The 26372-nt window shown below is 44.2% G+C and overlaps 1 protein-coding gene across 2 annotated transcripts in view; it reads left to right on the forward strand.

Moving 5' to 3' along the window:
* Positions 1 to 26372, forward strand: part of unc5da (unc-5 netrin receptor Da) — a 165336-nt gene that overhangs the window by 122082 nt on the left and 16882 nt on the right. The window contains exons 3-11 of one of the 2 annotated variants that reach the window (XM_066646220.1): positions 925 to 1068; positions 2619 to 2722; positions 10777 to 10957; positions 14592 to 14759; positions 15640 to 15804; positions 16384 to 16419; positions 19135 to 19323; positions 20446 to 20847; positions 23830 to 23914. In XM_066646220.1, the coding sequence (XP_066502317.1) occupies positions 925 to 1068; positions 2619 to 2722; positions 10777 to 10957; positions 14592 to 14759; positions 15640 to 15804; positions 16384 to 16419; positions 19135 to 19323; positions 20446 to 20847; positions 23830 to 23914 (1474 nt within the window). The remainder of the gene's footprint in view (positions 1 to 924; positions 1069 to 2618; positions 2723 to 10776; positions 10958 to 14591; positions 14760 to 15639; positions 15805 to 16383; positions 16420 to 19134; positions 19324 to 20445; positions 20848 to 23829; positions 23915 to 26372) is intronic. The other variant, XM_066646221.1, reaches the window with a different exon arrangement.

Below are 26372 nucleotides of genomic sequence, written 5' to 3' on the forward strand. Positions count from 1 at the left end.
TTGATGAGTGATACTGTAAAATGTGTTTTAAAAACTATTATATTCCAGATATTACAGAATTAAAATACTGTACACTGATGACACTTTATCTAAAATGCAACCGATACAGATTGATCCACACAAACCCTTTTATGTTAATGGACTACAAAGCTCATGTGGCAGTAGGAACAAGCAGTACCCCCTCAGTTTAGTTTCAGTGTGACTAGAGTCTCTCTCTGGTGTAGAAAACTGTGGAATTTGTGGGTTTAATTGGGAATAATGATTTTTGGGTTTAATTGGGAATGATGGATCCTGGAGGTACTGGGTACAGGAGGGCAGGCATTAGCATCGCAGATTCAAACAACATCTCCATCTGCCACCACTGCAAGGGCTGTCATTATTTTGTAAAACCACACTTACTAGCTTCTTGGGAACTCATTGAGAGCCTCAAGGGGGTCAAAATCCCTTGATGTGTGGTATTTGATAGATATGTATTATGTAGAGCATGTTCTTATTAAATATGCTTCAGGACAGTGTATCCTTGAGAGTTTTGCCCAAAGACTCTGGTTGTGGAGTGGCCCGCTGGCCATTTTGAAATCACGGCCTGGAACCTGGAACCAAGTCCTGGATTCTAAATGCCAGTCTTGCAAGTGCTGCAAGCTTCTCGAAAAGCTTCTTGAAATGTGTTAATGGAGATTAGATCTGTATGTGAAAGAGCTCTTAAAGTTCCATCTCCTGAATGAGGTGCTGAAACTCTCAGTTCTCCTTTCAAAATGTCACCTTTAGAAAAATCCCAGCCGATTTGGAAATGTTAGGAGAATAACAGTCTTTGCACTTCCCTACAGCAGACCCCGAGCCAAAACCTGCCTTTCATCTTTCCATATACCCATAAGTAATCATAAGATCAGACTTGTGAAATGAGATCTCTCTCCCTGTCCCCTGAAGGTCTGAAGATCCGTGAGGTGATGATCAATGTGTCCCGGCAGCAGGTGGAGGATTTCCATGGTCCTGAAGACTACTGGTGCCTGTGTGTTGCCTGGAGTCACCTGGGCACCTCCAAGAGCCGCAAGGCCACCGTCCGCATCGCATGTGAGTGTCAAAATGTAACCGCACACACCCTGGCAGGCCATTTTATTAGAAACATTCTTCTTTTTATTCCACTCACTAGCCACTTTATTAGAAACACCCCCTACAACATACATTCACTGGCCACTTTATTAGAAACACCCCTTTTAACATACATTCACTGGCCACTTTATTAGAAACAACACTTGCAACATACATTCACTGGCCACTTTATTAGAAACACCCCCTACAACATACATTCACTGGCCACTTTATTAGAAACAGCCCTTTTAACATACATTCACTGGCCACTTTATTAGAAACAACACTTGCAACATACATTCATTGGCCACTTTATTAGAAACACCCCTTATAACATACATTCACTGGCCACTTTATTGGAAACACCCCTTACAACATACATTCACTGGCCTTTTTATTAGAAACACCCCTTACAACATACATTCACTGGTCACTTTAATAGAAACACCCCTTTTAACATACATTCACTGGCCACTTTATTAGAAACACCACTTGCAACATACATTCATTGGCCACTTTAATAGAAACACCCCTTATAACATACATTCACTGGCCACTTTATTAGAAACACCCCCTACAACACACATTCACTGGCCACTTTATTAGAAACACCCCTTACAACATACATTCACTTGCCACTTCATTAGAAACACCCCTTATAACATACATTCACTGGTCACTTTATTAGAAACACATCTTACAACATACATTCACTGGTCACTTTATGAGAAACACACCTTACAACATACATTCACTGGCCACTTTATTAGAAACACCCCTTACAACATACATTCACTGGCCACTTTATTAGAAACACCCCTTACAACATACATTCACTGGTCACTTTATTAGAAACACCCCTTACAACATACATTCACTGGTCACTTTATGAGAAACACACCTTACAACACACATTCACTGGTCACTTTATTAGAAACACCCCTTACAACATACACTCACTGGCCACTATATTAGAAACACCCCCTACAACATACATTCACTGGCCACTTTATTAGAAACACCACTTACAACATACACTCACTGGCCACTATATTAGAAACACCACTTACAACATACATTCAGTGGTCACTTTAATAGAAACACCCCTTACAACATACATTCACTGGCAACTTTATGAGAAACAACCCTTCCCCCTTCTACTGCTATTAACTGTATTTCTATTATTATAAAGTTTATTATCTTATTTGTAATTAGTCATATTCATATTTAAATATGGGGTAGTTTTATGCAGTATTCACTATTTTATTTCAGGTCGATTTAAAGCACAAAGATACCAGAACTCAGTGCTTTAACTGTAAATATATTAGGTTGTGTAGTATTTTTATTAGATTTTATTTTTAGATTTCCATTATAAAATCAGAAATGTAATTTAAAAAATAATAAAAATTCTGTATTAATGCCCTTGAGAGACACAGATAAAGAACAGACTGATGTTTTGAACAGTTACAGCATCTATATTTTTCTGAATGCTAATGCGACAACCTCCTGGTGTTTGTTTCCTTGTGTTTTAGACCTGAGGAAAAATTTTGAGCAGGAGCCTCAGGGCAGGGAGGTGCCAATCAAAGGCATGATCGTCCTCCACTGCCGCCCTCCAGAGGGGGTTCCTCCAGCTGAGGTCAGTTCTCAGCCATGTCTACAAGCCAAAGAAAGTGTTACTGCCTTGAAATCTGCAAAATTTTATTATTCTCCTCTTTGCACAGATTTGGAAGGGCCCATTTTTGCCAGCAAAAAAAAGAGAAAGAAAAAAAGAGAGAGAGTGAGAGAGAGAGAGATACAGTCACATGCCATCTGCCATATTGGAAACTGAGCCAAAATGGATGCAGCCTGTGATTTCAAGATAAAAAACAGCCACTAGAGCTAATCAACACTCAGCAGAGCCAAAATGGAGCCCCATGTGAGGCAGCAAATATGAGCCAGGCCCAGCCGCTGGGACCAATACAAGGCTGTGGCAGGGATTATGGGTCAGGAGCCAATACCGCCAGCTGGAGAGGTGTCCTGCGTTGTCTTTATGTCCCATTTCTTTCTTTTAACCTTCTCTTCACTTTTAATAATGTCAAATTCATCCAACAAAGCAGAGTTCAAGACAGTTACAGGGGTAAATAAGAAGACTCGAAATCAAACCAAAACCAAGGTCATTCTGAACCTTTTCTGTCAGTCCATTCATCATTTACTTATGGCAGAACATACAGGGCAGCTGTTGTAGCTAAAATTGTGTCTCAGTAACTGAGAAAATAGTGATTTGTTCATTATAAAACCATCTTGATTCCCACTTAAACCAATGCCCTCACACAAACACACACTTATTCATATACTTATATGTGCTTTTAATGATGAGTTAATGCAGTATACACTGATTCATATTATGAGGATTATGTGTCAGTGTGTGTTGTGCTGGCACAGGTGGATCAGACTCAGCAGTGCCTGCTGGAGTTTTTAAATCACTGTGTCTACTCACGAATTACTCTGTTAGACTACCTACTTCATTGGTCCACCTTGTAGTTGTAAAGTCAAAAACAGCTCTGTAGCTCTGTATCTCGTGTTGGTTTGTATTAGTCGTCCTCTAGTCCTTCATCAGTGGACACAGGACGCTGTCGGCTGGATGTTTTTGAATGGTGGACTATTCTCAGTCCAGTGGTGACAGAGAGTGCTTTAAAGACTCCAGAAGCAAAAGTGCTTCTGTGTGGTTAGTTGGCCCGAGAAAGGGGAAAGTGAGTGTAGAAGCAATGAGTTAGTAACTCAAAAATGTTTTAAATTTTGTTCATGACAGTTTCTTCTGTTCAAATGACACACACCAAAGTATCTTGCCTGGTAATCACTCCTGTCCCTGGTTAAGAAACAATGTAAAAGGTTACTGCTTTGCTCAAATGATGCCGGACTTATATCAAACTACTTTTCAGGCAATATAACTGTCACAGACAAATTTCCAAAGTTAGAATATAGTCACGTGAATCTTGATGGAGTTGTAGTGCGCTCCTCTTATCTCAATGGTTTAGTGTGAGTTGGTCAGGAGAGCTGTGTTAAATCCTCTTGACATTCCGATAAAATCAGCAATGTTTTATATAGACCCATAATAGTTCAGACTACCACATCAGCTAAATGGGTAAGAGGAGCCCTACTGTGTCAATGCATGACGGGCACGTGACCAAACTATATTTGATGAGTTGGCAATGTAAATGCCAATGGAACTGCTGGTCACTAATAAATGTGATAAACAGTCAAGTGGAGGCCTCCACAGGGCATGCAGAGATCCAAGCCCTCCTCAGGAATCTATACGCAGTCTTAAACATAATGACTCTGCAAGCTTCTCAGTCTTTGCAAAATCATAGTCAGTGTCTAACAACAATGTGACATTGTATTTAAATGTGGGACTGTGTCAGACTTTTGTCTCTTAAAAGTCTTTTCAGAGTCTTTCGAAAGTCTTCCAATGTACAGGGGTTAGACAATGAAACTGAAACACCTTTCATTGTAGTGTGGGAGGTGTCATGACTAAATTGGAGCAGCCTGGTGGCCAATCTTCATTAACTGCACATTGCACCAGTAAGACCATGTGCATCCAATGGTTCAAACATTGTGTCTTGAAGGTGGTGCCGTGTATCAGGACGACAATGCACCAATACACACAGCGAGACTGGTGAAAGACTGGTTTGATGAACATGAAAGTGAAGTTGAACATCTCCCATGGCCTGCACAGTCACCAGATCTAAATATTATTGAGCCACTTTGGGGTGTTTTGGAGGAGCGAGTCAGGAAACGTTTTCCTCCACCAGCATCACGTAGTGACCTGGCCACTATCCTGCAAGAAGAATGGCTTAAAATCCCTCTGACCACTGTGCAGGACTTGTATATGTCATTCCCAAGACGAATTGACGCTATATTGGATGCAAAAAGAGGCCCTATACCATACTAATATATTATTGTGGTCTAAAACCTGGTGTTTCAGTTTCATTGTCCAACCCCTGTATGGTTGCATGAGTTGCAGATATGTGTGTTTTAAGCATGACGGTTCATCTGCTCCATTTGTAATCCTGAGCACTCTGGGTCCATAGGTCAACCAGGAGAAAGACCAGAGCCCCAAAAACAGTCCCAATTCGGTTTTCTTGCTCTTGGCACTGAGACCACATATAATGCCGCCCTCGCCAAAGCGATCCCTTCCTTAAAAGGTCAAGCGCTTGGCTCGCCTTGGTTGCTGTTTGTTTTGGCAGGCGATGTCACCATCCTTTGTTTGTTCCCAGTTGAAAAGGAAGTTTGCGTGGAAAATATCATCCCCTCCCCTCATCCCCATCCCCCCCAGGCTGCAAGATGGGCTCCGATGACTAATGAGCACAGCATAATGAGAACAATTATGGCATTGTGGAAATGAAAGTGGCGTATTAACTGTCAAACCAAAGTTCACCCGGATTATTCACGATAATGAAAAGAGAAAAAAAGGCTCAGACAGGTTTTGTGCATGCTCTCAATAACAGAAGAAGCCACTAAGTATTAAGCGTATTGTAGTGTTAGGGTTTTAACATTTGCCCCTTATCTGTGTAAGGCAATTAATCAGGCAAACACGTCAGGAGGGGTTAAAACATAATTGTTCAGTTAAAAATATCAAACAAGCTTTTAGTAGGAGGCTGAGAGGAAGAAGAGGATGAGGAACAAGAGAACGGATGCGGGGTAGTTTGTCTGATTTACTGTCAGACATTGTGATGGGCATCTCCTCCCCTGATCACTGGGGTTACACGATACATCACTCATGAATTATTATCACAATACTGGCTTTAGCAATTTTGGCATCACCAAAAACTATTATGCCAAATATTTATTCACTCATCTTCTAAAAGCAATAGAGATAAACATCTTGATCGGAATCACCCTGAGTCCAGAGTTCTCTAACATAAAGTCACAATTATTTGCACATAATTTTATTTATTTATTTTAATTATTTTTTTGACGAAAGTTGCTTAATTGACCAGAATGAGTCATTTTTCAATATTTTCAATATTTCCAATAAAGTGATTCCAATTCTAAATCTTCCTTAATTCTCTTCAACACACACATGCTTGTCTTTTGCCTGCAACTTCAACCTGAAAATATATTAAATAGTGTAATTCATACTTATTATTGAACAAAACATATAAAATCATATCATTTTTGCATTGGAATTATTACAAGTCACATGCACTGTATATGGACCTATTTGCTTTGCTGCACCCTCATGTAATAGCCCTGTGGCCCACCTTGGGGTGTGCCTCTAGGTTTGGAAACCACAGACCTGTGCCTCCATAATGGACTCACTGTGAAAATGGTCCAACCTGTAGTTATTGGTGTTAAAAGGCATCCTCCCTGTTCCAGGGTTAACTGTATTGACCTGCTTCTTGTTCTGGTGTCAAGGTTCAGCCCGTTCCATTTGTCCCATTTTTCTGAAAACATACAGCAGCCAACATTCTGAAGGTCTCTCATTTGCCTTAAGCAAATATCGACCTGACTGACCCCTCACCTTTACGCTTTTCTGTCTAGTATTGATGTTAGCACAGTCTTACATCCATCTTGACTCTATCCACTGTCTCTAGGCTTCCTCCCTCTCTTGAAGGCCAATTTGGTGATGCTTGAGTGTGGTGTGGCTGGGTTTGATCCTCTTGCAATCCCACAGCGTCGACGTTTGCTCTTATTTCTCAAACAGTCTGTGAACTCAGATCTCCGCTCTTTCATCTTCTCTGGTGACATCAAAGCCTTGGACCCCTCTCAGACCTCCAAGGCCACCATTAGCCGTGGAGAAACCCACCTCGCTCGGGTCGGTGCCGTCTGCCATCAAAGTGTGTTCGGAGAGTGTTTGGGTTGGCAGTGGAAGGAGCTGTTGGTTGGTGGGCGTGCCGTTGCAGCGCTCCACATTGGTGGCGCTTTAATGGGAACAAATGTGCCAATTAGACAAATGTGCTTTTCCTCTGTTCCTGGGGCAGGGAGGGGGGGAGATTATAGGCCTCATAGTGAGTCTGTCCCACTGTCTGCATCTCTCCTCTCATCATCCCAGCTCCAACCTCCCCAGAGGCCCACAAAGACCCAGAAACAGCCTGTGAATACAAAACAGAGAGAGAGAGAGAGAGAGAGAGAGAGAGAGAGAGAGAGAGAGAGAGAGAGAGAGAGAGAGGCCAAGGCTCATCAAAGCTAATTTCCATAGACACAGAAGTAGAAGTTCAGATTAGGATCAGGCTGTCAAACAATTAAAATAATGAATCACAACTAATTGCTTTTGTTTTATTTGCATAGAGCTAACCATGAAGAAGGACATTTTTTCCCATTTCAAACTTTGTTGTTAAAAGATTGTTAAAGATTAAAAAACATTACATACACTTGGTGTACACAGGTTTAACCTGAATCTAAACCTGATTTCCAATGAGGCCACTGATTTGCAGAGTGGTGCATCGCTATATAATGTTTGATTGCAATGCAACTTTGACCCTCAGGTAGGCCTCAGCCATCAGAGGCATTATGTCTTGATGAGCACAATAGGCAGGCCTCTCTCTGGGTGGGTAAGGTTGCCCCCTATCTGTCTGCTTAGAGTTCTAACTAGCATTGGTGTATGTCTGCTGATGTGATAGCTCTGGGCAGGCTGCATGCTCCTCTGCTGCTTTACACCATCAAGTGGTGTTGTGCTAGCCAGAGCAAGCCCTGACCTGTATGGTGCCCTTGGCAATATTTTGGATTCATTTTTTTATCAGTCATTGTGTTTACACACTCACACAAACGCTGTTTGTTTTATATGCTTGAGATGTTCTTTATTTTATAAATCATTGTGCCATCTTTCATTTCTGTCTTTTCTTTTTTAATTTATTTCTTTTTCCCTTGGGCACCCTTCTGCCTTTTTTGACTTGTTTGCTGGAGGCTGCTCCGTTAGTAATTTTTTGCATTTATCACACTTCCCAATTCTCTCTGTAATCAAACAAAATTTGTTGATATTTACAACTACAATTCCCAGAATGCACCAGCAGCGCAGAGTCCAAAGAGTCAATCAAAATAGACTGCAGAGGTCATCTTCTACAGATTACTGTCTCATTTCCACTGTTTTTAGGTGTATTTAACCCTGTTTGTTTGTAAATCTGCCTGCAAAGAATTGCCAGAGATTTTTTGGGCCTATAACCAGCATTCATCATTTTTCACTTTTCATACACTGACTTTGTTTCCAGTTCTTATTTTTGACCTTCTGCTTGTTCTCTGGTTGTTTGGTTGCCTGATTTTCCTGCTTTTTTTCAATTGTGTCCCTACCCTCCTGAGTCTGGTGGCACTTTGTGACTTACCGGGGGTTGGAATTGGCAATTGGCAGATTGTGGGGACAAAAATCTTAAAACAAATATTTGTTTAAAAGATCGCAATAAAATATAACAATTTGAATTCTTGAAATATCCACTTGGCAAGTTTCTGCAGCTTAGGAACCTAGGAATTCGTATTTGAAACTTTATTTTTACATTTGTATGTCTGCGACTAGCAAGTAGAGTGTAATACTTGTCCTCCAAATTGTGAGTTGCCATGGAAGCTGCTGAGATAGTCAAAGATAATACCAACCAGAGCTATAATAATTGGTTGTCAGTGCTTGGATCCCAAAGAGAATAGGTTTATAATGTCCTCAGTGCTAGAACCCAGAATAAACGAGAACCGGAATAAGACAGCCGCAATAAGGTAAGGCTACAGAGGTGGGTCTAAAGCTGAGGAGCCAAATGGAGGGGAGAAATACACACAGGGCTGAGGACCAGTGGCTCTGAAGGAGCTATGGAGTGGAACAGAGAAAAAAGTGAAATTAAAAGCTTGTGATGAAGGAGTTCTCTCCGGCCATCAAACAGGGAGCAAAAAACATTTATCCGCTCGGCAGCTGACGGCTGATATATCGATCGACCGGAATCCATTATTCTTCAGAGACTGAGAGAGAGAGGGAGGCAATCTCATTGTTTGCAGCTGTAGTGCGTTTTCTCACACAGGGCAAGGACACAAATACACACAGATCCTCCCCAGAGCCATGCTGTGTTTTTAATTCTCAAACACACAGACATTAATCAACTCCCTGTCTCTGAAGCTCCCCTGCTGAACTCTCTCAGGACCCCCAGCCCCCAGTGTCCCGAGATAATAATCTTACCTGCCCAGCCGCAGCAATGATCCCAACAGGTTCCCAAAGGAACCAAGATTTAGGACATTTAGCCCCTGAATAAATCACTGTGATCAGATCTGGCCTCTCTGCAGTGATCTCTGCCCTGACCCGAGATGATGGAGTAGGAAGAACACTTCTCTGTTTTGTGGCTACTTCGTTCCTGGGTTTCTTGCTCTTTCTCTGATGGAGATTTTCCTGAGGGAGTCTATTTCTTGCTCATAGTGCTAGGGAGGTCACATTTTAGGTGTTGGGTTCACACAGTGGTTCGTCTTGTTCTTAGGGATGCTACCTATGTTTGTAGTGACTTCCTCTGGATATTAGGGGGACCTTATCTCTACTTATATATCCATCCATCCATCCATTATCTGTAACCGCTTATCCAACTTAGGGTCGCGGGGGGTCCAGAGCCTACCTGGAATCATCGGGCGCAAGGCGGGAATACACCCTGGAGGGAACGCCAGTCCTTCACAGGGCAACACAGACACACACACATTCACTCACACACTCACACCTACGGACACTTTCGAGTCGCCAATCCACCTGCAACGTGTGTTTTTGGACTGTGGGAGGAAACCGGAGCACCCGGAGGAAACCCACGCGGACACGGGGAGAACACACCAACTCCTCACAGACAGTCACCCGGAGCGGGAATCGAACCCACAACCTCCAGGTTCCTGGAGCTGTGTGACTGCGACACTACCTGCTGCGCCACCGTGCCGCCCTACTTATATATGTAAATACTTATATGTTACATCTATGTCCATATCTATAATGTTCCAAGGGTGTCTTATCTGCATAATCTAGGTCCCTATACATGGTTCTTCTTCTTGATTTTAGGGAGTCTCATCTGCAGAGTCTTGGTCTCAATCCATGGCTCTTTTTCTTGACCTTAAGAGGCTTTGCCTATTGAATATTGTTCACTATATGTGTTCTTTCTTGGTTCCTCTTAGTGCTTCTTCCTTCATAGGTTTCACCTTATACTCTCTCCCTTGGTCAGACTTATTAAGGGTCTGCATCCACAATTCTGAAAGCCCCTTTGAGACTACCGTTTGTTGTTGAAAGGGCTATACATCTAAACTGTATTGAACGGAACCAGGGATGATGCATTTCCTCAGTAATTGGTAGAACAGGGAGTTAAAAACCTCCATTAAAGAACAAAGAAACAACCAGAGATTTCCAGCTCTTTTCAGGAAGGCTGTAGAAGGTCTTTCTCCTGTGGTCAAACGCACAAGCAATATTTCTGGTAAGCCACTACTGTGGAGGCAAAACTGAATTAAACAGAGTGATTACCAGGCCACTCTTTCTGACCAGCTTCCTACAGTTTCATCCCTGGTTGAGGATTAGTGAGCCAGAAGTGTGAGGGAGGAATAATAGACAATCTTTCAGAGCCCTTACGATCACTCGAGTCAGTGCCTTCTTCACACCACTCAACCAAGGATCAAGCAGATATCCTCCCCAAGGTGGTCATTAGGTTCTAGAACATTCACATTTTAACATTTAAAAGCTCTGTGCTAAGCATTGAGTTCAATGTTTTCCATCTCATTTTCTTGCAGGTGGAATGGCTGAAGAACGATGAGCCCATCAGCACTCTTGATGACAGTAACATCGACACTCGAGCAGACCACAACCTGATCATAAGTGAGGCTCGTCTCTCGGACTCGGGCAACTACACATGCCTGTCCAGCAACATTGTGGCTAGAAGACGTAGTGCCTCAGCTACTGTTATAGTATATGGTGAGATGAAACAAGCTCTTCTGTCTGTGAAGGTGCTCGGCCATATGTCAGTCACATTGTTTGTGCAAATTGAGAGAGGGCACACCATCTGTTGGTACACAACTTTTCCTAGCCATACTCTAGTCTTCCGTCCATGTTTAGTTTGCTTGCTGAGAATGATTCACCACCTATATAATACTGATCAGCAATGGCTCTGTGGTCAGAAACCAGCCATTGAAGAATAGTGGGTGGGCAAGGGGTGATGAATTCCAGAGCAAATTTTGGGCTGTAGTCAGTATTTGAAAAATTTATTTAGTGACACTATAAGGTAAATTCTTCTAATAAAGTGATTAGTGAATGGACGTAGATGTTCATGCACATTATGTTCCTAATAAAGTGACCTGGGGGGCAGCTGTGGCCTGGTGGTTAGGGAACTGGGCTTGTAACCAGAGGGTTGCCCATTCGAGCCCCAGAGCCGGCAGGTCATGACTGAAGTGTGCTTGAGCAGGGCAACTAACCCCCTATTGCTTCCTGGGCACAGAGGCTAGGGCTGCACACCGCCCTGGGCTAGTTTTCACTAGTGTGTGTGTAAGAATGTGTTTCACTGCATGGATTGGCTCTCTCTCTTGCTCTCGTGGGAGGCGGTCGCATTTTCTCCCTCTCCGCTCCTTATCTCTCCTGCTCGCTTCTCTGGTCTTGTCTTGTCTACCCGGGGTCTCTCTAACGCCGCTCTTCGAATTACAATTTAGAAATGGAATTGATCAGCTGGTCTCTCAACGCTATTGACACCATCTTCTCAAGAAGAAGTTTGGGCACGGGGGAGCCCTCCTGTCCTGATGGAACGACGCTGGCTGGATATGCCATGGATGGATGGGAGAAGTGGCGCGTGGTATGTCTGGCGCCTCTCTCCATTGAGGACATCGAAGATGTATACCTATTTGGATTTATGATCGTGGGATTTCTGCTGATTGGATTAGGTGGTGCCCTGGTCTATCGGAAAATTAGAAGAGTTGAGTCAGTTGTAAACAGCCCAAAGAAACTGACCAACATTATTGATGGGATGGGCAGAGCAGTTGGCGCACACACTGGGACTGTGAGTAGAAGCTTGAATTCCATCAAGGAGCAACTAACAGCTTTGAACGCCAAGATTGAACGTCTGGAAGACCAGTAAAAAATTGGAACTTTGAATCAGAGGGACTATAGCAAAAAATTCAGCTCACATCTCTGATTCTAACAAGCTGAACTTTATCTGTTTTGGCTGCCCCTGCTATCAGTGGCCTTGGCTGCTGATAGTCTCAACTCCTCCAGAAGGAACGGTCGTCATGGAGATCTGCTGCACCTCCCCTGTCTGAGCTGGGGCTCAAGGACACGTGATCACTACTACATCTGGACATTTTCACGAACTGAACCTGGTCCCCCCCCTACATCTGGACATTTTCACGAACTGAACCTGGTCCCCCCCCTTTCCCCGTTGAACACGCCTCCTACTGCTTTTTGTCTACGTCACTGAAACTATTTGTGTGTACTGCTTTGTGTGCTAAAGGTGTTGTTTTTTTCAAGATCACACACTGTGCTTCTTAGGCACAGTCTGGGACCTTCATTTTTTTACCACCACTTCCCCAATGTTAATCTAGCTGTTTCTTCTAACTGTACGATGGCGCGGGTAACCTGCTGCGGTCGCGTCTGTTGCACTCACCTAACCCCTGTTTATGTGAGTGTACAGACGGAAGCTAATTTCGCTGCAATGTTGTACTTGTATAACTTTGTATGTGACAATAAAGATCTATCTATCTATCTTAAATGCGGAAAACAAATTCCTCTGTGTGCAAGCACAATGGCCAATAAAGTGATTCTAAAGTAAGTTTAAATAGCAGGTATAGGGTGTTGTAGTAAAGTGACCAAGCTGGAAAGTCTTAACACTACTGGAATGGACATTTCATTTTCATAACATTTCGTTCTTCATTTTTTTGGAGTTGTGATAGAGTTTGTTGCTTCTACCTGCCAGGAGTCACCTTGTCAGATTTTTCTTGGAGTTTGACATGATTTTTCTTTTTAAGTATTCCATTGCCATACAGAGATTTGACCTTGCGGAGACAGGTCTGCTTTGGAATGCTGCTTGAATTGTTACTTTTCAACACTCGTCCATCCAGTGACCTGCATTGCCCTTCAGGAACTGTCACACCGAGAAGGGGGAAAAAAAACTGCTTATAAATCACCATCACTGCCACGCAGCACGACACCGCTCCCTCGTTTTTCAAATGCCTAATGGTTTATCATGAAAGGTGTAATGGGGAACAGCGCAGCTTCATCATCCGCTGGCCTGTATCCGGTCTCTCTGCCTGTCAAAAGGATTTTGATTGGTTATTTGGCTGGCGTTTTTTAATGAGTTAATGATTCTGTTGCCCCCTGCATGGCTGTGCTTTACAGACTTCAAGCCCCATTAGGCTAATTGTGACAACCTTCCGGTGTTTTTGCTACAGCATTTTGGTGGTTTAGTAACACTTTGTCTCATAAGCTTGAGGAAGCACTTTATGCTGGTGGAGAGCAGACAAATGTCTCCACAAGCGCTCAGTGTTCATTTTCTCATCATCCTTCAGGAGATCAGGTCCGCACAACAGCCTAAATACATGCTCCCAGTTACTCACACACTCATGCTGTGCTCCTGAAAGAATGCGGAACAGATGTCGGCGAAAGCAAGCGCGGCACGGTAAGCTTGATTGAACCCAGCGAAGGGCTCTGACACGAGCTGTCAAAACTCGTCAGCGACAGTTACCACTGTGCCCAGAGGCTGCCGTCACTGCCCCCAGAGAAAAGCACCTTTCTCGTTCTTTGTTTCCACTCCCCGACACAAATCATGGTGCAATCACAGCAACACAGTCACTAGGGAGAGTGAATACATAGGCAGTCGAAAAACTGGCTACACTGTATGGTTTAGAACTATTAAAACATGGACTTGTCAGGGATGTACACATTCGCCACCACTGTTGAACGTATACTGCTCTGTCACTATATCTGCTTAATTCCTGTCTGGTTACATGCTTTACCTCTCTGTTTATGGGTGAGTCATTCAAGGAATCCACAGAGCAAGATTTCTCATTTAGCCAGATAACTTAAGCCGAAATTTGAAAACTGTCCAATGGGAATTTCCTTATCTAACACGTAATCTATTGGATGTATATTGTTTGCGTAAACAGACGCAACCTGCTTTGTGGACTTCCTTGCGGTTGTGGGATAATACTGCCCAGAGGTCCTACAAGTCAGGCACCTGACTCCAGTATTCAGTTATGAATTTTCAATAAATAAATAAATTAATAAGAATTTATTCATGTCATTGATGTATGTTGGATGTTTAGATCTGGGTCACAAACATAACTCTAGTTCATGACAAAGATATAAAATATATTCATTAAGATATGTGTGTGTGTGTGTGTGTGTGTGTGAACATAAGGAGACAGAAAACACACACAGCTAGCCCATAGCATAGCCCTTCAGTTCTCTGTGGACCAATTATCTGATCAGTTTGTCATCGTTGTTTTGAGGAGCAGCAGGAGTCATTAGCCGAGCTGTTTTACTGCTTCTGTTGCTCCCTGTCCCTGTGGTGTCGTCAGTACTTAAACCATTCATTTCTCTCTCTCTCTCTCTCTCTCTCTCTCAGTGAATGGAGGATGGTCATTGTGGACAGACTGGTCAGAGTGTAGTGTACGATGTGGGCGTGGAGTTCAGAGACGATCTCGTACCTGCACAAACCCGGCGCCTCTAAACGGGGGTTCGTTCTGCGAGGGGATGTCTGTCCAAAAGAGTACCTGCTCCTCCCCCTGCCCAGGTACAGTGTGTAAGGGTAATTTTGGATGGACACCACATATCCAAAGACTTTTAGTGCGCATTTTACATGAAACATCTCATGTAGCTAACTATGCTTGATCTATATTTCTGCAATCGGTTGGAATGACTTTATAGATTGCGCAAATACTAACTAATACTATTGTTTTAGAAATGTTTCTTTGAAGAACAGTATTTACATATTGTATAAAGTGAGGTTTATACAGGGCTGCACAGTGCAACAGCGTCTGCCATTCAGATCCGGGGTCGTGGGTTTGGTTAGGCCCGTGTGGTCATGGGTTAGGCCCTGTGATGGACTGGTGCCTTGTCCAGGGTTTGTCCCTGCCATACACTCAGTGATTCCAGGTAAGCTGTGAACCCACCATGACCCTGAAGAGGATGCCGCCATTACAGAAAATGAATAATTTAATAACATGAGGGCTTCATTTATTTGGATTTTTTTTAAATGCATAATTGACATTATACGCATTGATATATTGTCGTGTATGAAAATATGAAGATTCTTCTTTCCGGCCCAGCACTCACTCAGCCCATGTCCTGCATTTGCATTTAGATTAGCCGAGGTGGGAGCTGGGGCAGTGTCCCAAGCGAGGAGGGTTGGGGGAGACCTGATTGGGGGAGGCAAAAGTAAATTGTCTTTGGGGTTCTTTTTTTTGTAAGAGTTGGAGATGGAGAAGGAAAAAATCATCACATTTATCAGCTGGACCCCGAGGGAGGGAATGGAAAATGAGCTGCCATCCTGTGAGCGTTGTGAAAATAAAAAGTTTTGGAAATATAGGATCAGATATGAGCATTGTTCTGGTGTCCAAATGTTGGGATTTGCCAATTATTTTTAATAGATGCCTGTGTACATTTGTGTGCAGTGGACGGTGGCTGGGGCGGCTGGACAGAGTGGTCAGTGTGCAGTTCTGAGTGTGACAGGCAGCGCAGCAGAGAGTGTACAGACCCTGAGCCAAAACATGGCGGAAGACTCTGCGATGGGGCAGCGCTGGACATAGACAACTGCACTGGAGATCTCTGTACTCAAGGTGAGTCACCCATATCAGCTTCATCTTCATCAACATTATCATTACTAAGCTCATTTTCCTTAATCATTATCGTCTTCTAGTTCACCTTGGAGACTTGACACTAAAATTAGAGTCATATGCGCTAAAGCATATCCTCTGTTTTAAAAAGTATGTGGGTCGAATACTGAGCCCTGTGGGACACCATTAGTAATCTAACCTATTAGGACTGCTATGATCATTTTTACATTAGATCTTCACATGATCTGCACACCTCATCTCTGTAGACACCATTCCAGGTTAGCTGATTCATTATAAACATTGTCAAAGTCATCAGGATCATTATATTTTACCATCATCTTTATCATCACCATCATTCCCAGCTCAGGCTGAGTGGACCAAATCGTCCTTTTTTCCATGGAGATCTGCCATCAAGCCACAGCAACACATGGTAGACTAGTGACATGAGATTTGCATGTCCCAGAACGCAATGAACATTCTATCAGTTTATCTTAAACTATGATGAAATCCAGTGAAATCCATCAGCACCATTGCATTCCCCTTTGATGTGTGGTATATCTGTGTATGTCTTTATCTTTGCAGATAAAAAGCTCCTGCATGATATGAAGGTTCCTCCAGGTGAGACATCACCACGTTCTATTCCCACATCTATTCTTTCGTATTTTTTGGTGGTATTATGGTGGACTGGTTCCCTGTCCAGTGTGTGTTCCTGCCTTTTACCCATTGATTCTGAATACACATGGTCACCCTGATGTTGTTCCTTCACAACCCATACCCCTGTTTTTCCTGCCAGTCAAACCAGTGAACTTCCAGTCCCATGCTGGTATTATATGTGGCATTATATAATTATATAAGGCTTGATATTAACTTTTGATTCACATTAATTCCACAACTGAATACAGCTGAATTCATCTGTCTCATACAAAAGTGAGCTGTTACATTGCATCCCAGAATTTTTATTCATTTTTGGATGGACTAGGAAAGACTGTGTTATGGCGTTCTTGCTTGCAACACTGTGGACAGCAATATCTGAATATAATAAAATAATCTTAATAACTCATACCAGGGGAGATAACCAGATAAAGAGTGCATTATTAAGTGCAGGCAGCTTTTAAAAGCAGGAGGAGAATTCTTCAGAGAACTCATTGTCCCTTGAGTTAGAGTGGACAGTGCAGTTAGAATACAAGTAGGGCAAGTGCACAAGGAAGATTTATCACCCCACTCCTCAAACTAGCCCCTTTACAGATATAAATAATATAGTCGTTCTACAGCTACACACTGGTCCATCTGTTGCTCTGCATACTTTGTTAGCCTGCTTTCACCCTCTTCTTCAATGCTCAGGACTGACTTGGTATGATTTGGGTGGTGGGTCATTCGGTTAGTGTTAGTGTGTGTTGTGCTGGTACGAGTGGATCAGACACAGCGGTGCTGCTGGAGTTTTTAAAGCCCTGCTGGACTGCCCACCAATCAAATACATGCAACTGACAGTGTCCTGTGTCCACTGAGGAAGGAATAGAGGATGACCAACACAAACTGTACAGTTCCACTCCTTCCAGAGCAACACACCCCTAATAAACCAACATCACGTCAGTGTTACTGCAGCACTGACAAGGATCCATGCTTTATTTTGGTCAGATTGTCAGTAACAGTTTTAGCTTTAATGGCTGTGCCAATTATTGTACAAGAATTTGAATATGGACCAGTTTTATCACACACATATTCCATATGGTCAGTTTTATCACACACAGCAGAGCAGTGCAATCTGCTGACAGTCTGATACAAATGGTGGGATAAACAAGTAAAGAGAGAGAGAGGGAGAAATGGAAGATTCATTATACTGCCAGACTTTTCCAAGATCCCAATTAACCCTCACCGTTAGCAGCTTACGCTAACATGTTTTTTTTGGCCGAGTTTCCATTTCCCATCGAGCGATTCATAGCCGCAAGTTGTCACACACTTTCACACACACTTTCGCACACTCTTCCCCACCATCTGCATTGGGTTGGGTTTTACATATTGGGAAAAATAAAGCATACAAATACAAGAGGTGCCAAAAACGTCTGCACAGGTCACATTTCTTTTTTTTTCTTCACGTATATTCAGCCAAGAAAGAGCATACACACACACATTTGTTTTGATGCTTTGTTGGACTTTTACAAAGACTTCCATTAATGTTGTGGAGACGTACCCTTTTTCTTGTATTACTAGCCTAATGCTAACCTGACCTTATCATAACTCAACCCTAACCATTAAACATGATTTCAACATTTTGAGGCCCTTGAGACAGTGAGATTCATTCATTATCTGTAAGCGCTTATCCCGTTCAGGGTCGCGATGGGTTCAGAGTCTACCCGGAATCATTGGCTGCAAGGCAGGATCACACCCTGGAGGGGGCGCCAGTCCTTCACAGTGTGACACACATTCACTCACACACTTTGAGTCATTGAGTCATCAATCCACCTACCAACGTGTGTTTTTGGACCATGGGATGAAACCCACGCAGACACAGGGAGAACACACCACACTTCACACAGACAGTCACCCGGAGGAAACCCACGCAAACACAGGGAGAACACACCACAGTCCTCACAGACAGTCACCCAGAGGAAACACATGCAGACACAGGGAGAACACATCACACTCCTCACAGACAGACACCCGGAGGAAACCCACACAGACACAGGGAGAACACACCACAGTCCTCACAGACAGTCACCCAGAGGAAACACATGCAGACACAGGGAGAACACACCACACTCCTCACAGACAGTCAACCGGAGGAAACCCACACAGACACAGAGAGAACACACCACAGTCCTCACAGACAGTCACCCAGAGGAAACACATGCAGACACAGGGAGAACACATCACACTCCTCACAGAGTCACGCGGAGCAGGTCCCTGGAGCTGTTACAGAGAGACTACCTGCTGCTCCAGTGTGCCATCGACAGTGAGTGAGATTTAAATGGCTATTTATTTGAGCAGTAAGGATTTATTTACTCAAAATAACCCCCCTCCAAACCTCATTAGAATAAACCCAACCCTATTATTACAGTGAGTGTGATATCACGTCCAAGGAGAACATCTGGAAACACACTTCATCCTTCACACTTGCTCACAACACAGCTACTACTTGTAGCGGGGAAAAAAATACTTGGTCTTTTATGGTATTTCTCTATTTATTTTGTATTTATTGCAGTTCTATATCATTTTATACAAGCACCACTCATTGGGGAGATACATTATTTTATTATAAGATAATCTTAGGTGAATAGGATCTTTGCACAGTACTGTAGAACTTTTTTTTTTCTCCCTCTCTTTCTCTCTGTCCAGCGGAGGTGGAGGGGAACAACGATATTGCTTTGTACGCCGGCCTGGCGGCAGGTGTGGTCACCGTGGTGCTGCTGGTCATTGCGGTCACCCTGTACAGGCGGAGTCAGAGCGAGTACGGTGTTGATGTCATCGACTCCTCTGCACTGACCGGAGGTTTCCAGTCCTTCAGCTTTAAGAGCGCCAGGCAAGGTGAGTCCCCTTGGTTTGATTGATACAGAAGGGGAAAACTCCTCTGAAACACTCAGCTACATTAACTCGGTGGTTAGCACATTCGTCTCTCAGTGCTGGGACCTTGGAGAATTAGTTCTTGATCACAAACACCACTCCAGCTCATTTCAGAGGTGTTTTATGGAGATTGTTCTCTCCAGAGAACAGACTGCTCCACAGCCTACAGCTGGGGGTCTTTACACACTTCTAGCTCAAACAGTGGGCTCATGTGAGAGGCTGCTCCAAATGTACTGCTGCCACACGCAAATCTATAATCTCCATCACCTCCGTGTGGACACAGAGGTGTGTTGGACGTATGAAAGGTCAGAGCTTTCAGAAAATAAATATAACCTGTCAGCGTCTGGTGGTGGCCGTGGGGTGTTTTTGATGCCGTTGTCACATTGACCGTGTGTTGTTGACTTGCTTGTGACCACGCAACGATGACAGGCCCGGTGACAAGAGCTCAGGTGTGCTCCGAGTGGCCCCAGGGTCGCCATGGTGATGGCAGGTGTCAAGGGCCAGGGCCTATAACTTAGCCCGACAGCTAGCATCGATCTGCTGGACAGAAAGGCCTCTGGACATTTACTGTCTCGCTACAAGATGAGCCTCAGTGAGAGGATATGTACCTGTTCTCACTACCTTTCTCAATTCAGTTTAATTTGATTCAGACCCTTTCAGTCCCGCTTAGTTTAACCATCATATTTCAGTTTAATGATATATTTCAGTTCTGTCTAATTCAGATCATTTTAGTGCAATTCAGTTTTTTTCCATTCAGTTCAGTTCCGTTCAATTTAATGTAATTCCGTTTATTTCGCTGCATTTCAGCTCAGTTCTTTTTAGATCACTTCTGTTTGTTTCTGTTAATTCAGTTTAATTCAGTCTAGTTCAGTCAAAGTAAACTCAAATGAGTTCATTTCATTTCAGTCCATTTCAGCGCCATTTAGTTCAGTTCAGTTCATTTGTGTTTGGCTTAATCCAGTTCAGTTCTGGTCGTTTACATTTAATTTAATTCAGTTCAGTTAGATTCAGCTCAATTCACTTCAGTTTCTTCGGTTTAATTCAGATCAGTTCAATATTGATACAGCTCTCTCTCTCTCTCCCCAGGTAATCCTCTCCTGATGAACTCATCTATCCCCCCGGACCTCACCATGTCCAGGACCTATTCAAGTCCGATGTGTTTTCCCGACTCCGTGGACAAGGAGCTGATGTCCGAGCCCTCGCTCTTCGACCCTCTGCCCGACGTCAAGGTCAAAGTTCACAGCTCCTTCATGGTGTCGCTTGGTGTTTCTGAGAGGGCGGAGTTTCACCCAAATGCTCTGCCCCAGTCCCTCTCCCGGGGTGTGGTACAGGACTTAAGCAGCAGGGGCGGGACTCTGGGGGGCAGGGGGAGGGGCTTGCTCGGACCAAATCTGGGGTTTACATCCCGAACATCTGTGGGAAAAACCCTCCTCCAAACCAGTGGACTGTTCGGACACGGGGGAGGGAGACTGGTACTGCCCAACACAGGTCAGTGTGTGTGTGTGTGTGAGAAACATCTAACAGTGCGAGAGAGAGATAGAGAGATTTCATTAAGCTCTTGTTTTATAGTGTCAAAATATAGTAGTCTAGGTCCCATTAAGATGGACAGGGCAAAATGCTCTCTCTCTCTCTCTTCTCTTTTTCTTTTTGTGTCAGTTCTGTTTCTCTCTGCTGGAGTAATACATCCTGACAGCTAGACAGGTGTGTGTGTGTGTGTGTGTGTGTGTGTGTGTGTGTGTGTGTTTATTGCACTCGTGTGGGTTTCCTCCGGGTGCTCCAGTTTCCTCCCACAGTCCAAAAGCACACATTGGTAGGTGGATTGGAGATGTGTCCATAGGTGTGAGTGTGGGTTGTTAGTGAATGTGTGAGTGTGTGTCTCCCTGCAAAAGATGGTTCCTGCCTTGCACCCAGTGATTCTGGGTAGGTTCCAGATCCACCGTGACCCTGAACTGGATCAGCTGTTACAGACAATGAATGAATGAGTGCAGGAGAACATCCTAATACCATCACGGACCTCAATACAAGTGTCCTGTGACCTCATCTCTGATGCAAGTCAACACAGGTGTCTGTTAACTGGCTTAATGCATCTGGGCAGTTAGTGGTCTCCTCCACGCGTGTACGCTGTCTAGTAGTGTGGTGTTAGCTTCTGTTTCTGACATTGATATTAACACTACAGGCTAATGTTCTGATATCTATATCTGGGTCCTGGGAACACTTAAATTCAGACACACTTTAAAAGATTAAAAAATGACAGACCATTCAAATATATATTCAGTTTATTTTTTCATTATTTGTAATAATAATTTTATTTTTAATCATATTTTCACGTTCATGTGTGGGGCGACACGGTGGTAGTATTGCTGTCACACAGCTCTAGGGACCTGGAGGTTGTGGGTTCGAGTCCTGCTCCGGGTGACTGTCTGTGAGGAGTGTGGTGTGTTCTCCCTGTGTCTGCGTGGGTTTCCTCCAGGTGACTGTCTGTGAGGAGTGTGATGTGTTCTTCCTGTGTCTGTGTGGGTTTCCTCCAGTGACTGTCTGTTAGGAGTGTGGTGTGTTCTCCCCGTGTCTGCGTGGGTTTCCTCCGGGTGACTGTCTGTGAGGAGTGTGATGTGTTCTCCCTGTCTCTGCATGGGTTTCCTCCGGGTGACTGTCTGTGAGGAGTGTGGTGTGTTCTCTGTGTCTGCGTGGGTTTCCTCCGAGTGACTGTCTGTGAGGAGTGTGATGTGTTCTCCCTGTGTCTGTGTGGGTTTCCTCCAGTGACTGTCTGTTAGGAGTGTGGTGTGTTCTCCCTGTGTCTGCATGGGTTTCCTCCAGGTGACTGTCTGTGAGGAGTGTGATGTGTTCTTCCTGTGTCTGTGTGGGTTTCCTCCAGTGACTGTCTGTTAGGAGTGTGGTGTGTTCTCCCTGTGTCTGCGTGGGTTTCCTCCGGGTGACTGTCTGTGTGGAGTGTGGTGTGTTCACTCTGTGTCTGCGTGGGTTTCCTCCGAGTGACTGTCTGTGAGGAGTGTGATGTGTTCTCCCTGTGTCTGTGTGGGTTTCCTCCAGTGACTGTCTGTTAGGAGTGTGGTGTGTTCTCCCTGTCTCTGCATGGGTTTCCTCCGGGTGACTATCTGTGAGGAGTGTGGTGTGTTTTCCCTGTGTCTGTGTGGGTTTCCTCCAGTGACTGTCTGTTAGGAGTGTGGTGTGTTCTCCCTGTGTCTGCATGGGTTTCCTCCGGGTGACTGTCTGTGAGGAGTGTGGTGTGTTCTCCCTGTCTCTGTGTGGGTTTCCTCCGGGTGACTGTCTGTGAGGAGTGTGGTGTGTTCTCCCTGTGTCTGCGTGGATTTCCTCCAGGTGACTGTCTGTGAGGAGTGTGGTGTGTTCTCTCTGTGTCTGCGTGGGTTTCCTCCGAGTGACTGTCTGTGAGGAGTGTGATGTGTTCTCCCTGTGTCTGCATGGGTTTCCTCCAGGTGACTGTCTGTGAGGAGTGTGGTGTGTTCTCCCTGTGTCTGCATGGGTTTCCTCCAGTGACTGTCTGTGAGGAGTGTGGTGTGTTCTCCCTGTGTCTGCATGGATTTCCTCCAGGTGACTGTCTGTGAGGAGTGTGGTGTGTTCTCTCTGTGTCTGCGTGGGTTTCCTCCGAGTGACTGTCTGTGAGGAGTGTGATGTGTTCTCCCTGTGTCTGCATGGGTTTCCTCCAGGTGACTGTCTGTGAGGAGTGTGGTGTGTTCTCCCTGTGTCTGCATGGGTTTCCTCCAGTGACTGTCTGTTAGGAGTGTGGTGTGTTCTCCCTGTGTCTGCGTGGGTTTCCTCCGGGTGACTGTCTGTGAGGAGTGTGATGTGTTCTCCCTGTCTCTGTGTGGGTTTCCTCCGGGTGACTGTCTGTGAGGAGTGTGGTGTGTTCTCCCTGTGTCTGCGTGGATTTCCTCCAGGTGACTGTCTGTGAGGAGTGTGGTGTGTTCTCCCTGTGTCTGCGTGGGTTTCCTCCGAGTGACTGTCTGTGAGGAGTGTGATGTGTTCTCCCTGTGTCTGCATGGGTTTCCTCCAGGTGACTGTCAGTGAGGAGTGTGGTGTGTTCTCCCTGTGTCTGCATGGGTTTCCTCCAGGTGACTGTCTGTGAGGAGTGTGGTGTGTTCTCCCTGTGTCTATGTCGGTTTCCTCCGGGTGACTGTCTGTGAGGAGTGTGGTGTGTTCTCCCTGTATCTGCGTGGGTTTCCTCTGGGTGCTCCGGTTTCCTCCCACACTCCAAAAACACACGTTGGTAGGTGGATTGGCGACTCAAAAGTGTCCATAGGTGTGAGTGTGTGAATGAATGTGTGAGTGTGTGTAGCCCTGTGAAAGACTGGTGCCCCCTCCAGGGTGAGTCCCCACCTTGCGCTAAGTGATTCCGGATAGGCTCCAGACCCACCGCGACCCTGAACTGGATAAGCGCTTACAGACAATGAATGAATGATCATGTATTTTTGCATGTGTATGTGTGTGTTTTGGCAGGTGTGAGCTTGCTGATTCCTCACGGGGCAATTGCAGAGAACACAAGCTGGGAAATGCATATGAGCATCAATCAGGAGGACACATGGTAGGAAAAGCTCTCTCTCACTCTCTCTTTCTCTCTCTCTCTCTCTCTCTGAGCCAGTTGTTCTTGGCCACAGGTTCAACTGTAGTTTGACAGAATATTTGTCTGTATAATCCTACAGCTGTGTGTGTTTGTGTGTGTATGTGTTGTTATAGCAATATAAAAAAAAATCTTACCCATTATCCTAAATATAGTTAATCAGCCAAGATTTTCTGGTCTCTGAAGTTTGCTTCTTCAGGTTTACACTGGAGAATTGAGGCTAAAGATGTTAACAAGCAATGGAAGCCGATACTGCACTGATTAGCATAATATATATCATCACACACTTACCTCGGGTCATGGGGAATCTGTTAAATAATTCAACAAAGTGGACAAGTTCGTCTAGTCTAGAGCACTCTTAATAGATGTGAAACCAAACCTCCTACTAATGATGTGCATTGAAGAATAGTAGGTGGAGCACTCTCTCTCTTTCTCTCTCTCTCTCTCTCTCTCTCTCTCTAACCCAAGGAGTCTCAGTCATATTATTCTCAGGGTCAATGCCATCGCGGATAAAATCACAGTAAAAGACTTAAGTTCCTTAAAGGACCTTTAACAGACATCTGAAATCTCTCAAAGAAAATGATGGTCAGTCAGTGGTCAAAGGGCTGTGAATGGGTGGGGGTGGGGTTGTGGTGTACAGCCACGTTGCCCTACATCCAATTTGTTGTACAGGGTGGGCCATTTATATGGATACACCTTAATAAAATGGGAATGGTTGGTGATATTAACTTCCTGTTTGTGGCACATTAGTATATGGGAGGGGGGAAACTTTTCAAGATGGGTGGTGACCATGGCGGCCATTTTGAATTCGGCCATTTTGGATCCAACTTTTGTCTTTTCAATGGGAAGAGGGTCATGTGACACATCAAACTTATTGGGAATTTCACAAGAAAAATAATGGTGTGCTTGGTTTTAACGTAAATTTATTCTTTCATGGGTTGTTTACAAGTTTCTGACCACTTATAAAATGTGTTCAAAGTGCTGCCCATTGTGTTGGATTGTCAATGCAACCCTCTTCTCCCACTCTTCACATACTGATAGCAACACTACAGGAGAAATGCTAGCACAGGCTTCCAGTATCCGTAGTTTCAGGTGCTGCACATCTCGTATCTTCACAGCATAGACAATTGCTTTCAGATGACCCCAAAGATAAAAGTGTAAAGGGGTCAGATCGGGAAACCTTGGGTGGCATTCAACTGGCCCACGACGACCAATCCACTTTCCAGGAAACTGTTCATCTAGGAATGCTCAGACCTGACACCCATAATGTGGTGGTGGACCGTCTTGCTGGAAAAACTCAGGGAACGTGCCAGCTTCAGTGCATAAAGAGGAAAACACATCATCATGTAGCAATTTCGCATATCCAGTGGCCTTGATGTTTCCACTGATGAAGAATGGCCCCACTATCTTTGTACCCCATATACCACACCATACCATCAAGATGTGCAGCACCTGAAACTACGGATACTGGAAGCCTGTGCTAGCATTTCTCCTGCGGTGTTGCTATCAGTGTGTGAAGAGTGGGAGAAGAGGGTTGCATTGACAATCCAACACAATGGGCAGCACTTTGAACACATTTTATAAGTGCTCAGAAACTACTGTACTCATGAAAGAATAAAGTTACATTAAAAACAAGCACACCATTGTTTTTCTTGTGAAATTCCCAATAAGTTTGATGTGTCACATGACCCTCTTCCCATTGAAAAAAACAAAAGTTGAATAAAAAATGGCCGACTTCAAAATGGCCTCCATGGTCACCACCCATCTTAAGTTTCCCTCCTTCCATATAATGATGTGCCACAAACAGGAAGTTAATATCACCAACCATTCCCATTTTATTAAGGTGTATCCATATAAATGGTTCAGCAGTAGATTTATCTCACTGTATAAATATCCAAACCTGAAAATGTATGCATAGCTTATGTCAAGCAAAGGGTGAGATGAGATGTTTGTAGTGTTTCCTGCTGTAGTCTTCAGTACCTCGGTTATTTTGACATGTTCTGCTTGGTCATGGACGTTGCATTTGCATGCAGCTTCTTTCCCTGATTTCCTGTTTGCTGGGGTCTCTCTGTAGTGTCTCCGAGTCTGTGCTCGCTGTAGGGTCACGTGTTACCAGACCCAGAATACAACATATGTGGATGATTCAAAAGAGGGAAAATGCCCGAAAGGTCACTCCAAAAGGCCAGAGGACGCTGTGGCCCAAAGTCGATAAGCTCCAAGCCATTTACTTTCCCGGTCTTTTCACTCAAACACACTCACACTGCCAACAGCCTGCTGTCAGTCACACTGCTTCTGCTGAGCTGAACTGTCAATCAAACGACTATCTGCAGATGTGTGTGGAGCATGAAGAGAGAGAGAGAGAGAGAGAGAGAGAGAGAGAGAGACTGGATGTTTTTTCCTAATATGTAAAGGTGTCATTTTC

This window comes from Hoplias malabaricus, chromosome 15, assembly GCF_029633855.1.
Source record: "Hoplias malabaricus isolate fHopMal1 chromosome 15, fHopMal1.hap1, whole genome shotgun sequence".
Classification (NCBI taxonomy): Eukaryota; Metazoa; Chordata; class Actinopteri; order Characiformes; family Erythrinidae; genus Hoplias; species Hoplias malabaricus.